Source organism: Fundulus heteroclitus, chromosome 18 (genome assembly GCF_011125445.2).
Source record: "Fundulus heteroclitus isolate FHET01 chromosome 18, MU-UCD_Fhet_4.1, whole genome shotgun sequence".
Classification (NCBI taxonomy): Eukaryota; Metazoa; Chordata; class Actinopteri; order Cyprinodontiformes; family Fundulidae; genus Fundulus; species Fundulus heteroclitus.
Window position 1 is genome coordinate 28,599,063 of NC_046378.1, and position 15,246 is coordinate 28,614,308.

Sequence of the window (15,246 nt, forward strand, 5' to 3'; positions counted from 1 at the left end):
TATGTATATATAAGTATGTATATATATGTATACATATATGTAAATATATGTTTTTGTATATTGTTATTTATATATTTATAAATGTTAAATATATATATTTAAATCTATAAAATGCTAAATATTTCAGCACATGACTTTCTCAGTACTCAGTAGTTTTAGAACATAAAATAAAAGTATATGGCATTTGACATTTCAAAAGTTTTAAGCTCCCCGTGAACATGAGAAAATCCTCGTTATTCGATGCTGTAGCGCACATATTCCCTAGTTACTGGAGGAAAATAGGGAGTACCAATATGGCGGCTTCAAAGCGACTTGTTCTAACAGTGGGCGATTAGCACTCCAGTGTATAATATAGCTCAGTGGGTAAGACACATATTTGCTGCTGACAACAAAACAAATGACTAGACACGCCAGCGCAGTGCTGAACAGCCACCGCAGCCATGTCTTGATAAACCAGGCAGATTTTTCGGTTTTCCACAGCCTCATTCCTGCCTAGAAATCATTCTAAAAGTTTCATTTAAATCAAAGAAAGACCAATTAATAAAACTTTACTCGCTTTTTGTGCTCTCTGCTTTTGGCCGTTTACTGCTTGGAGCTGCAGTCATGTGACTGGCTGCTCTTTGCTCACCGGGGAACTGACGCTATAGGCTACCGTCCTTAGTGAACCGCGTGTGACTTAAACTACCGCTGAGAGATAAATATTGAGACGCAGCATGTTTTTTTTTTTATATAATTGACGTCATCAATTATGTAGACCAATCGTGGCAGCCCTACTCTCTACCACGCTGCCCAAAATCAAGTAGTTCCTCACTCCATCTCTAGGGCCCGGCTACTCAATTAAGATAATTTCATCTGATTATATCCAGGACCTTTGTTCTTTTAAAGCATCTATAAGGGTAATCCCTGTAGATTTTACTCAAGAAGTCCAAAAAAACAAAACATCACATCTTCAATATGTCGGATTGGATATAAACCACCTTAAGGAAGGCTGAGCTGTTAAGGCCTGGAACAACCATTACGAGGCATCACAGTCAATATAACTTGAGTCACGCTGCGCCGAACAACTCCCTGCGCTTTACATATTCACCGCACCACTAATTGCATTGGAGGAGATTAATGTAATTTAGGTCTCAGAAGAGGAAGTTCATCCAAACACTGAGTTAATATCCTCCTTGCGTTTGCCAAGTGTTAGAACCAGAGCTTAGAATAGCTTCAAGGAGGTGTGTTTCCTATGTTTTGGCAGTCCTTAACATTCTATGTAGCAATCAATCCGTCAGCAGACAGACTGAATGAGGTCCTCCGGGTGGTGTGGCTGCACACCAGCACGCGGCTGCTCGTTACCATCTCATCACTCAGGAGGGACGCCGCACCGTGTCAGGATTGCAGGGGTCTTAAAAACCAACGTGCGTCTGGTATCTGCCCTTTAGAAGGAAAAAAATAATTGGATATCCTTACACTTTGTTTTTTTTTTTCCCCCCTAAAACCAGAGCCGCAAAGATCAATCTCAAGTAGACCTTGGCTTGCTGACATGGGACTAATAATGAGCATGTCATACATGGACTCACACACTTCGGTAGGATGGGACAGACGCTTCAAACCAGTAGTTGAAGTGTCTGTCCCATCCTACCGAACAATAACACACAAGTGTGTGATAAAGAGAGGCGTACTGCAGAATTAGCATCAAACTTGTGAATTTACAAAGTTCACAGCCAACTGAAGATGTTAAATAATATAGAAAACCGTCCAAGATGAGGGAAGAAAAACAGTCAGCTTTGAAAATTCTGCAAAACACAAATTATTGTGCACACCTTTACAGACACACAATGCCAGAGACAACACAGAGAGGAATAATCCCACAGGTTCTGGTCAGACACAAAGAACGGTGTAGGTACAACAACCCGCAGTGCTCTGAAGAAGGCCCATTGAACTTTTTGACCAACATGCAGAACAGCGTGTAAAACCTTTTAACACACCATTGTGTAACAAGCTGATGGCAGCATCATGCAGTGGGAAGCTTTTCTTCTGCAGGGACAACTGTCCAGAGCCGACGGGAAGGTGGAGGGAGCTAAACACAGGACTGTCTTGGAAGGAAACCCGTTAGGTGCTGCAAAAGACTAGCGACTGGGGCAGAGGGTCGCTTTCCAGCAGGACAACAACCCCAAACTTACAGCCAGAGTCACAATGGAATGGTTTAGACGAAAGTACAGTATGTTAAAGGGTGATAGCGCAGGTTCCAGAGTTTCGCAGACGTCCGCCCTCTCTGGCGACAAGTTGAAATGACACCAGTGTTGTTGTGCGCCAGAGACGAGGAAAAGCATCTGCCGCTGCGACTGCACAGGTCTTTTGTGTCTTTTCTGAGGTAAGAATGCTATAAATGCTGAAGTTAGCCCGTGTTCTCTCACTAATGCGTCAGTGCTGGTGGGGATTTAACAAAGTAGCAAGGTGAAAAAGAGCGCGGAGCTCGTCACACCCACGCCCAGAGAGTACAACCCGCATCACTCTATCATGAAATGACATGGAGCCTACGGAGCAGGGGTCACCAACATGGTGCCCGCAGGCACCTGGTAGCCCTCGAGGACCACATGTGGGGCCCTCAACCAGTTAATAACATAGCAAACCCTCCGGTGAGCTGCATCAAAAATGTTATTTCATTTAGTTGCGCTTCCATTTTAACCCTTTTTGTACTTACATAGATTAAAAATGCATAAAAAAATTAAAAACATGTTAATAGTACATAAAGTTAAGGTGAGCTCTGGCTCAGTACAGGTAGCCCTACGTATGAAACAGTACCAAAGAAGTAGCTCTCAACTTCTAAAAGGTTGGTGGCCCCTTGCTATAGAGGCTACTGTGGTAAATAGAGAACAACTCATTTCACACGTTCAGAATGAAATTGTAAGGACATGTACGGGAAAGGAAAAAAAGAAACATTTTCTTTGTAAAAAGAAAACTTTTAAAACCATGTATGATTTTCCTTCTACTTTATGTTGGTCGACACAATAAAGTCCAAATAAAATTCCTAAATGTTTGTAGGCGCAGCATGACAAAAGGGGAAATAGTTAAACAAGTACAAATACTTTTATAAGGCACGGTAAAGGCCGTGCCCAGAGTGAAAAGGGAAAGCCCGGGCCCGTAGGCTAACATAACGAAAACATTGTAAAGCAGACCTTTAACACAAACGTTTCTGGTTTTTACCTGTCCGCGACCCAGGGACTAAAGCTGTCGATAACCCCTACAGCACGCAGGTAGGAGTCGTAGTCTTGCTTGTAGTGCCGGATGTTCTTCAGCATGCTGCTTGGCACCGAGATGGCAGTCCTGCTATCCTCTGCTCTGTCACTGGACACTACTCTGCTTGTGAGCGGGTGCTCATCTTCGGTCAAGTCTTCCGTCGGGCTGTTCTCAGACAGGAAACTGTGACAGGGGGAAGCAGAAGAAGATGCCCATGAAGGTGGTTATCATGACCATAGACATAATATAAGAGTAGACGCGTCATTGGGCGGGTTCTGCCTATGCTGCGATGAGTCAGAGCGTCCGCCATCTTAAATGTGGCAAATTTGCAGTTACTCAGTCACTTAAACAGTATCAGAAGGACTTTAATCTCTGAATATACTTTGTATTCGTAGTATTTTTTTTGTAATATTACAAGTTTATTTTCGTATCCCTTTAGCTTCATTCTCCTGAATTTATTCTCCTAAAGAATAAAAATATTTAAAATAATCTAACCTGGCCCTATTACTCCAGGAGTGAAATAATTCAGCAAACTGTGATTATTCTGGAAATGTTCCCCCTTAATTCTCATAATATGATGTTTTTATCATAACATTATCACTTTTGTGTTTGTTTGTTTGTTTATTTTTACTTTATTGACCTAGGACTTTTTTTTCTCATATTATTAATTTTACCTCTTTAATACTCCCCCAAAAAGTCTGTTCCTAAAGGTTCACATGTGACACGGTTTTATGAAATAATGAAGACAACAATGTTTACATTTAACAAATTGATCCGTATATTCATAACACATACACACACAAATATATATATATGTCTGTCTGTGTGTGTGTGTGTGTGTGTGTATTTATGTGAGGTAGAGCACGTCGATTTTAGGAAAGGTATCGAGGCCAACTGGCTCGTCTGAGCCTTGTTTAAATGAGCGTGGTCTCAGCTGGGCATCACTGAGTCCCGGCTTTATAATCCTCTCAGTACGGACAAATCAGCCTGGCGCTTGTAACGTCCCTCGCTGAGCTATATTTAGTGTTGCAAAAGGCTCTCAAGCAAACAACTTCTTTCTGCTGTGTGCTCCCTGGACCTCAGCTGAACTTGCTTCCGTTTTGACCAGAGGGGCTACGGGCAACGCAGCGGCCATAAATATTAAAGTGGCAGCACAGTCAACTTTGTTTCCACTCTCAAACTGGCGGATCTGCAGTCTGATAGGCGTCAGAGGACCAGTGTTGTAAAAGCAACATTACAGCACACTGCCGGCTCGCGTATTATTCATGGAGTCACGGGGGCACCCGAGCTTGGTCTGACATGGTGGCAAATAAACAAGGCCAGCCATCATTCATGCACTCTGGTACAAGAGCCTGGCTGCAAAAACAAAAAGGACTTTGCAAACTGACGGTGAAAGTAGAGAGTGTTTAAAAAAGGTAGATTAAAGAAAGGATAAAAGGTAATTATTGATTTTTTTAACCACAGAGGGATAATAAATCGATACTAATAAACTGATAGGACGGATAATGAGAGCATTAATCAAGCAAGCAGCTAAAAGGCTCATAGTAACTCTGGAGGATCTGCACAGCTCCCGGCTCAGGTAAGATAAACTGTCCACACAGCTATTATTTGTACACCCCTCAACTATAGGCTTTATGGAAGAGCGGCAAAGAAAGCCCTTGCTTAAAGAAGCAATAAGCGACGTTTCACCCCTTGGTGGAGCTTGAGCACTGTCTTTAAACCAAAACAAGATGTGTATCAAGCCACGCCTGTCTTTAACTCAATCCAGCACTCTGCACCCATTTCCCCTTCTCACCCATCGGCTCATATTTGCATATTTGCAAAGGATAAAAGCACAGCAGAACAGCATCACCTTTTGGAGGAAGAGGTCAAGTGAAGAAGTAGGTAACTCATAACTTTGTAATGCTGTTAGCAAGAGAACAGTTTGATCCGATGGACGTGCCCTCTACCATTTTGTGCCCGGCGGTGGCATTTTATGGGCAGGGAGTGGGTAAGCCCTGACTGGCAGCTGTTCACGTGCACGTACACGCATGCGCTGCCGGCCCGGCTGTGTAAACACGAGACTGGAGAACACCACAGACAGATGGTGTGTGATGTTTAACCATAGTCCGTCTAAAAACATTCCTTTAGTTCTTCACAAAACAATTTTTTTGTTATTTCTATCTAAAATAATGAAATTTCGCTTATTGCTCCTTTGAGGACAGCATCCCACAACCTGTACAAGCGACAAAGCCTCTTTTAATACTCAGCCAGGTAGAAACCTATCACTGAAGCAGCACATCATACCAATAATTAAACATGATGGTGGGATGCATTTTTTTTTTAAGCGGGGACAAAGATGCTGGTTGAGAGTTGATGAGTAGATGAATGGAAACAAACACAGGGAAATCCTGGAAGAAAACATGTCACAGGCTCTTGAGAGACAAGAGACTGGGTCTGAGCTTCACCGCTGAGCAGGACAACAACAGTATATTCAGAACTATGACTGAATATACTGTCAGTATATAAAGGCTTAAATATACATAAAGGCTTAACAAAAGGGCATTCACATGTTAAAATGGCTCTGTTAAAGTACAGACCCAATATCCAATAAAGAATCTGTGGCAAGATTAGAAAATCGCTGTTCAGAGTAGTTCTACCAATCTGACTGAGCTGAACCATTTCACAAGAAAGAATGAGCATAAATTTCAGTCTACAAACGTTCAAAGCTGGTAGAGACCCCCCCCCCCAGAGATGTTTAGCTGCAACTGCAGCGTCAGGTGGTTCTAGAAAGTATTTACTCAGGGCATCTGGAAACAAATGGTTGCCACACTATTAGAAAACCACGTGCAATTTTCCTTCCACTTTACATTTATGCACTATTTTGTGTTGGTCTATTACGTAACATCCCGATAAAAATAAATTAAAGTGCAAGGTTGTAATGTGGCAAAATGTGGAAAAAGTTTAATGGGTATGAATACTTTTGCAAGGCAATGTATGACAAAGGGCCACTAAGGGAAACCCATACAAAACAAACACCCTGCTATTAATTTATTTGTAATTCTATGAGCTACTAAATAGCTCACCTGGGTTACAGCACCTGTGAAAACCGAATGTGCTACCTCCTCTTTTTTGTTTTTTTTTTCATCCTTGGAATATTTAATACTAATAGATATACAACAGAAAATTGAGAGGACACAAATGAACCAAAACGGTGCCCATAACAATGAATCAAATCACTTTTATTGAGTCATCCTGTTTCTCTACAAAAAGCTACAACCTTGAAGCACCTGGGGCACACACGGCTTGGCAAAGGATGATGAATGCGTGTTTTAACACGGACACAGGCTGGGCAGGGTTGCAACAAATAGCTAATGTGTAAAAAGGGCTAATTCCAGTTAGATTCACTGAGAGAGGAAGGAAACAGGTCACAGAGTCCGAATCATAAATATCAAACTACAAATCTATACTTTACTAAGTGATGAAATACTTCTCCAAAGAGGGAAACGGAGATGAGAGGCTTTCAGTATTGCTGAGTGGGACTTTCATCTGTTTTATTGATTTGTTTGACCTGCTGACAGAGCAGCAGTCGGTCAAAATTTTCCAGATTCTGAATCTGGGCCGCTCACCATGGATACCTGCAATAAATCTTATCTTCCCCTGTGCTCGTGAGTGAAAAGATGAAATCGCACGCCCGCATTGTCTCAGTGGTTGCCCAGAAGCATTCACACAGACACAATGAGACAGGCAGCCAGAGCAAGAGTAGATGTTGTTTTGGTAAAAGTAGTCAGGAGGGACAAAGTCGATGTTAGCGTCGGTAAGAGCTGATGGAAGTGGAAAACAGAAATGCGACGTAAACAACCGGTGGGTCTTGGTTGTTGTTTCACATCAAGATCCACAAGAAACAATACTCTGAGGAGAACAGTGGGTGAACCTGTAAAAAAAGAAATAACTTTGCATCAAGTTTTCATTTTCAAACCCGATTTATTTCCTCTGATGTGCTCAGTAGTCACAATTCTCAACTGTGCTTCTATAGCAACAGCCATAAAAAAAAGAAGAAAAAAATCAGGAAAAACATACCAAATACCAGCCTGCAAGAATCTTAGTCATCAAACAAAGAAATCACAAACGCCTCCAGTAATAAGAAAAAACTGGCAAAAACCCGCAGCTTCATCACTGCCACATGAACATTTTCTTCAAACGGGCACATGTGAGGCACAAAACCACAAGCATGACTCTGATGGCGTCGCTGAATGCTTTCCCCCTGGGCTGAAAAATGTGAATTTGAAACAACAAACCAGGCCTGAAACAACAAACACGATGATCCCTTCGCACATTCTACTGCTCCAAATCCTCAAATTAAACGTTGCCATCCTGCGACAATGAACATCGAGAGTCAACAATGAGAGAAGATTAACTCAATCCAACATGGATGCAAAAATAAAGAGCAGTTTTCTTGTTTTACCCCAGGAAATATGGGCCAGAGCTCCTACAATCAGCTGCTATATATAACACCGGAAGGAAGATTTTTATCACAGTTATTTCTTCGTCCTGGTTGTCTCTCTTCAAAATGTGCTCAGACACAACAGTTTTAATTATAAATGCACATTTTAGGGATATCTGTAATATTTGCTCTATAAAACCTGAGAAAATGTAACTCTCACACTCAATTCTCCAAGCTTAAAATTGTAGTGCTGCGTAAACAGATTAAGCTGCTTACTGCTCTGTCACAATATAACATTACAAATAGGGACTAGAGCTCAACCGATGCATCGGCCAGAGGATATTTTGGTCCAATATTTGCATTTTTTGTTTTTTTTCCTGTATTGGTACCGGATGATATTTGCATCTGTTCGCCGATCCATTATCTAAATACGTCTGATCTCCAGCTGGCGAGCTGCCAACACCGTGCCTGTGTTCGTTCCCATGTAGAATCATGTATGAACATGAAAACAATTACCAATCACTACGCGTACAGAATCTAACTTTACATAAAATAATGTCCATACACTGCAGCAGTGATCAGTGGTTTTTCTTCTCCTTCTCACTCACTGTGACACATTTATTAGGCGCTGCTACACTCCAAAATGGGAACTAAAAGTAAGTAAAATTTTCTTAAAATTAGGGTATTTGCTCTTGATTTGGACAGGCAAATCAGATGATCTGCCAGTGGAAAAAGATTTTTGCACTTAAAATAGGAACAACCCATCTCCATCATCTTATTTCAAGCAAATATATCTAATGGTCTAATTTTAGGGGTAATAAATACTCATTCCATTGGCAGATCATCTTATTTACCTGCTTAAATTCAATTTCAAGAACATTTTACTTATTTTACATCCTTTTTTGCAGTGCATAGAAGTCGTGGTGAGTTTTTTTGCTGTAACTTTCAAATTGAAGGTAAAGCTACAGCTTAGCTTGTTTTGAGATTCGGGTAACATTTGTTATCATTGTGTCATTTTTTACCATGAAAATGGAGGAAGAAAAAGCAATATTGGCTTCAAGAATTGGCCCCAAAAAACCAAAAAAAAAAAAAAAAAAATCGGCAGCACATATCAGGTATCGGCTAGACTGAAGTCAAAATGATCGATACTGGCCTTAAAAAACCTGTATTGGTTGATCTCTAATAGAGACGCACGACTGCACGCACCAACATGCAAAACATCATTTATGGGTCAAAGCTAATACTGCACAACACCTTTAACACACCATCCTTGCAAGTTTAGTTTGTTGGTTTAGGAGTTAGACAGCAATAAAGGCGCTTTGCTCAGATAGCAAAAAGAAGCTGGTACATTTCACATAAAGTGAAAAGTCTTAAACTGATGATACATGTAGACATCTGCCACTTGACAGACTAAACTACACTGGTTACAATCAATACAATTACCCATAATCCATCTGTGTTTTTGATTGCGTTTGATTGTTATGTGTGCGTTCAGAGCCAATGTCTCATAAAAATGTTATTATGGCTGCATAATGACAAAGATTGTTGATTATTGTGATCCAAACTCCATTTATGGCCTTTGTGGTGTAGTACAAATACTGTTTTTGGCCATGTAATGGTCCAGCCAAGACCTCTCCCTTAAAGTTTCAGCCTTTAATTTAGGGGGATAACTTTCTGACCTTAAAAGAAAGCTCAAGAAAATGACCTGCAACTAAAACGAATCACTATATATAGCTACTAATAAATTAGGGCCTACTTTATTCAATTTGAAAGAAGTGAGCAGCTTGTGGGAAAATAGCTGTTCCTTATTAACGTCAGGTTTCTTAGAAAGTCTTAAGCACCATTAACCAGTCAAGCTGATGTTTACATAGTCTATCCAGGCTCATAATATCCAACTACATTGAATTAAAGTTTAGTACCTAAGGTTAAATCCTTCAGATTAGTATCTGACAAGAAAGTTTATTTATGGCATTAAATATGGCGGCATGTGTTTTGTACTTTGCAGAGGATTCTGTGCACAGTCGGGTTTATCTTTAGGAAATAAAATGTAAACATTAAATAATTAAATTTGTAATAGTTGATTTTGACCAATGACGTACTTAATGAAGAGACAATGATCCTGACATTTTACATTAAATTTATACAAAAACTAAATAATTGTAATAAGTAAATCTTTGAGTCATATTCTCCACAGTGACTGTCCATTATTTCAGCTAGTGAAATAATAAATACGGCCTAATAAGAGGTATTATACCAGTTGGCATTTTACTGTTGAACAGGATGGGTCCATTTAAAGAAATTAAATCAGTGAGACTTCTTTTTCATGTTAATGTGAACTATCACCGTATTGCAATCAGGTTTTTGAGACATAAAATAGTAGGCAGCCAAGTTTCATAAGCTGAGTTTTTTTGCAATGATGGTTTTATTCTGTTAAAAACTGGCAGAGGAGGAATGAATAACAAATATTTTGTATGATGAGAAAACCAATTATTCACCGGTAAGGAAGAGATTTTGTCGTCATTTTGTCCTTTTCTCTTAATATGCCAAAAATAGGACCTGGATCTATTATTTCCTAGCTTATATTGAAGGCAAAAATATATGACATTTAGTCATGTTTCTCTTGGCCCTAAAGTGTTCTGGAGATTCAGGTGGCTGATAAAATGGCACAGCAGGACTTTTGCTTTGCTCAGCCTAGTGAAACTTTATTTAGTATAGTTGATGCCTAAATTAAGAAAGTTATTTAAAATTAAAGAGACATAGGTGAAAGTTATCAGAGGATAGGAGGACCAAGAGATACAAGCATCCCATGGACTAACTTTTACTCATAACAGTAAAAATGTTGAGTAAACAAAAAAATGTGTTATCCATCTGCCTGTCTGATTTAGCTTCTTTTAGACTGCTGAGCAATCAGCTCGCTGTTTTTGTGCTGTGTTACCTTTGCTTGGTTCTGCAAAGCTGTCTGTGAATTTCTTTATAGTAATGAAAAACTATTTGATCATTTCAGAATAAAACCCTGAAACATTTTGGCAGAAAACATCTCATTCAGTGACTGGTTCATATTTGCAGTGAAAAACAGAAAAAGAGTTCTTGGTTTCACGTCTAAGTGGTACTCTAATTAACAGCATAAACATTACAGTAGGGTGATAGGCAGGGACTGCCTATCACCCTACTATTTTTTAAACAACTATAGTTTGGAAACTAAACAAGTACCACTTATTATCCTCATCATTTCATCTTATTTTAATTTGTGTTACTCTGTAAAGAGCAAAATGACAACGAAGTTTATCATACTGTACAATGGGCAAAGGAAAACTAATTACACAGGGAATCAGTCTTCTCCATTGTCACCACATGCCTGCAGAGTATGAGGGATTGCTGCAAAGTCAATTAGTTGATGCAACTGACTGGGTTCCCTTACAAAGACTCGACCAAGTTGAACTATAAGGTGAATCAAAGTGTCTTGTTTTGCATTTAGGATCAGATTTAATGGTGTGTCTGTAATCTAATCTGTCCATATGCTTGTAATCTAATGGTATGAATTTAATTAATAGTTCAGATCCCCCAAACTGGGAATGAATTAGACCCATTTGTGTCTACACACATTCACACTTTACTGGGTTATGCAGTATTTTTTAAACAACTTGTAAAAGAAAAATCATATGATTAAAACGGCAATAATCAAGATGTTATGAAAAACGTGTCTTTTCTGATTAAATGCATAAGCATTTTACAAAATATTACTGTGAGACTAAATGAACTGTAAACTAAATCTAAATCGGTTTTCTGCAGAACATTTCAGGAATGGAATAAACTACCTAAAAACACCAGAAGATTAAATAGTACACTTTCCTTTAAAAGAGCACTAAAATATCATGTTTTTTTATTTAAAATGTGATTCCTAACTAATGTTGTGCATATTATGTCAGTGTTAATATTGTTTTATATTGTGTATTAATGTGTTTTTTTTATTTAATTAATTGGACTCCAGGAAGTTTAGTAGCCACTTTAGTGCAAACTAATGGGGATCCTAATAAATAAACAAATAAACAATGAACAAACGTTACAATATTTTTCTAGCAATATGTGAAATCCTTGTTGTTGGCAATTAGATTCAACTCAACTCAAACTTTATTTATAAAGCACATTTAAAACAACCGGGGTTGACCAAAGTGCTGTACAGATAAAAGATAAAAACTGAATGCTAAAATACATAAACACAATGCAAAAAGAAAAATTGAATGCAGATAAAAATATAATAGGATAAATGTTTCAATTTAAATAAAATATTAAAATAAATTATAATTTGCCAAATGTCCACCTAGACTTGATTAAAAGCCAGGGAAAAGAAAAGATAATGTTCTTAGTTTTTTTTTAAAACTTCAATTCTGTGTAAACACAAATATGTAGTATTTCTGCTCAAGGTTATGGTAGCCACTCATGTCTAGTTGGTTTACAATCAATAATAAAGATACCGTGTACCGTATTTTTCGGACCATAAGGCGTACGAAATATTCTTCCCATGTGTATAATATCACTCCGCTCCTTCACGTACACAGCTCTCTATCAGTCTCTGTCGGGAGGACAGAGAAGTTGGACTGCACTGCCCTGTTTCTAACATAAGGCCAAAATAAACATAACTTTTATATTCGATTAACTTACTTGGTTTATTGGTGCTAGCACGTACTGTGGGCGTGGGCTGCCTAAAGGTTCCCACATACTCAGGCATACTGTGTGCATACTGTGAGCTTGACGGACTCCGCGCTGACTCTCCGCGGACATTTTACCAATACGATACAATTCCCACACTTTCTGCCAGTGGGACAAAGCGGTGGAAAGGATGGTAAAATGTGTGATTAGCTGGCTGAGCACCTACACTGTTAAAACGGAACTACAAATAAGTAAAATGTTCTTAAAATTATTGTATCTGTCCTTGATTTGAGCAGGTAAATAGGACTATTTGCCAATGGAATAAGATTTTTGCACTTAAAATAGGAACAATTCATCTCCATCATCTTATTTCAAGCGCAGGATGTCTAATTATCTTATTTTAGGGGTAAAAATACTCATTCCATTGGCAGATAATCTTATTTACCTGCCCAAATCAAGGATAAATACACTATTTTTAAGAACATTTTACTTATTTTTAGATCCGTTTTTGCAGTGTAGAGCCGTTTCTTTTCCAGCAGGCTCCCACATTGGCAAATAATACGATTATTTGCCAATGGAATTAGTATTTTTACCCTTAAAATAAGGTAAATAGATAGCCTGCACTTGAAATAAGATGGAGATGAATTGTTCCTATTTTAAATGTAAAAATCTTATTCCATTGGCAAATAATCTTATTTACCTGCTCAAATCAAGGACAAATACTCTCATTTCAAGAAAACTTTTATTATTTTTAGTTCTATTTTTGCAGTGTGAAAAATCGAGTTTTCATTTCGAGGATAGCAAGTCTCATTAAAAACCTAAACATCTCCCTTTGGAGCAAATCATAAGCGACAAATTAGTCTGCCATACCGTGACTTGACATTCAGAGAGGTACCGCTGCTTCTGAAATGCACTGTAATTTGGACTGAGGAAACAGGGGGGGAGTTTTTTTTTAATGCCACAGGGATTCCAGGGAGTTACAGAACAAATGAGCTGGCACTCCTGAAATCACCATGTCCTTGTGAAGAGGCCGCAAAGCCAGATAAGGCTGAAAACAAATTATATACATCAAGCACTTGACTTTCAAGTAGCTGAGGCATGTTTGGGAAAAACAGAGCTCTTACTTTATGAGTTCTATAGGAGTCAAAGATGAGTCACTGCATCGGTGGATCTAAGGGCAAAGTTTCCATAGAGAGAACCGAACCTGAGGCACTTAAGAGCAGACAGGGTTCAATTTGCAAACGCTCACAGCTCATCTGTCTGAATTAGGCGATGCAACGGGTTTGTCTTTGTCAACAACTTCCCTCTCTTCCTTTCTCCTCTCCCTTTCCTCCGAGCTCTTTATTCATTTAAGCAGCTGAGCAGCAGCCGCTCTGGGCAGTGGACGGTTCCTGTCTGCCAGAGACAGGAATAGACTCTGCCCTCGCTAAGGCACCCACCGAGTGGGTTTGGTGGGAAAAGCGAGGCCTCCCAGTGGACATGCAAATGAGGAACATTGGAAGACGATGTAAAAAAAAAATATATCACACTGAATCGCTAGAAAAACATTACCAATACCCCTTTAAACAAGTCTAGGGGTCCAATTCTGCACTGCAGCTGCATACAATGAGATCCCTTTTACAACAGAACAGGTGAATTAAAAAAGACCCAGGGGTTTCTAACTAATCAAAATCCTTTATGTATTTGCATTACTTAGGATATATTATAATTTAATGCAATCCGCCGAATTGCACTGAATCCAAGAGGGCTAAAAAGAATGACAGCTACACTGCAAAAACAGAATTAAAAATAAGTAAAATGTTCTTTAAATGAGTGTATTTGTCCTTGATTTGAGCAGGTAAATAAGATGATTTGCCAATGAAATAAGATTTTTCCACTTAAAATAGGAACAATTCATCTCCATCATCTTATTTCAAGTGCAGGATGTCTAATTATTTTATTTTAGGGGTAAAGATACTCGTTCCATTGGCAGATAATCTTATTTACTGGCTCAAATCAAGGACAAATACACTAACTTTAAGAACATTTTAGTTGTTTTTAGATACATTTTTGCAGTGTAAGATGTATTATTCTGAAACAGCTGGAATGAAGATAAATGGGTCAACCCTTGATATTGGCCTCCAGGTGGTATTCTTAGAACAGCATCAGCAAAAGATGAGATAGGAACAATGTGACTGACGAAGAAAGAAAGGACAACCCACCCGGCCTCCGTGGGTTTCTCCAGAACGATATCAGCCGTGGAAGTCTGCTTCAGCACCAGCTTCGTGAGCCTAATTGGTTGAGGAGACGCTGGCCTAGATCCAGGAGGCTGAGCCCGGGATCCTGGGAGGAACAGAGAGAAGAAAGGGAATTGGTGGTGAGTGTCAAGAGACAGGGTTGAAGGAAGTGACAGAGGGATAGACAGATGGAAAGAAAAGACAAGCATACATCGTCTGAATGACAAATCTTCCCATTCTCATGTCAGCAGCAGGCCTGCCTCCATCTACAGTAAGAATCAGAGTAATTCTTTTCTCAGCATCACAGCTTCGGTGCTTTGAAAAAGGTAGCTAAACTTCTTGTCCACCTTTTGCATTTTATGCGATAGGATGGACCAACACAATGGAGAACATAATTCTGAAAAGGAAGGAAAATGAAACGTGCCTCAAAGTTGTTGTTTTTTTTTTTAAACAAAATATCTGATAAATGTGAATTGCATTAATATTCAGCCCCTTTTAATCTTACAGACTCCATGGCAACCAATTGAACTTAATCTCAGTATAACCCCAGCTGTTCTGTGAAAGCCTCAGAGGTTTGTTAGAGAACAAGCAGCAGTGTGAGACCAAGGAACACAGCAGACAGTCCAGGGAGAAAACTGGGGCGTTTCGGCATCTCAAGGAGGCAAGGCAAATTTATTTGTATAGCACATTTTAGTACAGACACAATGCAAAGTGCTTTACAGGACTAAAATACAG

At 39.2% G+C, this 15,246-nt stretch overlaps 1 protein-coding gene across 2 annotated transcripts in view; it reads right to left on the minus strand.

Moving 5' to 3' along the window:
* kiaa0753 (KIAA0753 ortholog) overlaps positions 1-15,246 on the minus strand; it is a 30,945-nt gene that overhangs the window by 2,243 nt on the left and 13,456 nt on the right. For both annotated transcript variants that reach the window (XM_021322600.2, XM_012874577.3), the window contains exons 16-17: positions 14,497-14,617; positions 3,193-3,408 (exon numbers count right to left, since the gene is read on the minus strand). In XM_021322600.2, coding sequence (XP_021178275.2) covers positions 3,193-3,408; positions 14,497-14,617 — 337 coding nt within the window. The remainder of the gene's footprint in view (positions 1-3,192; positions 3,409-14,496; positions 14,618-15,246) is intronic.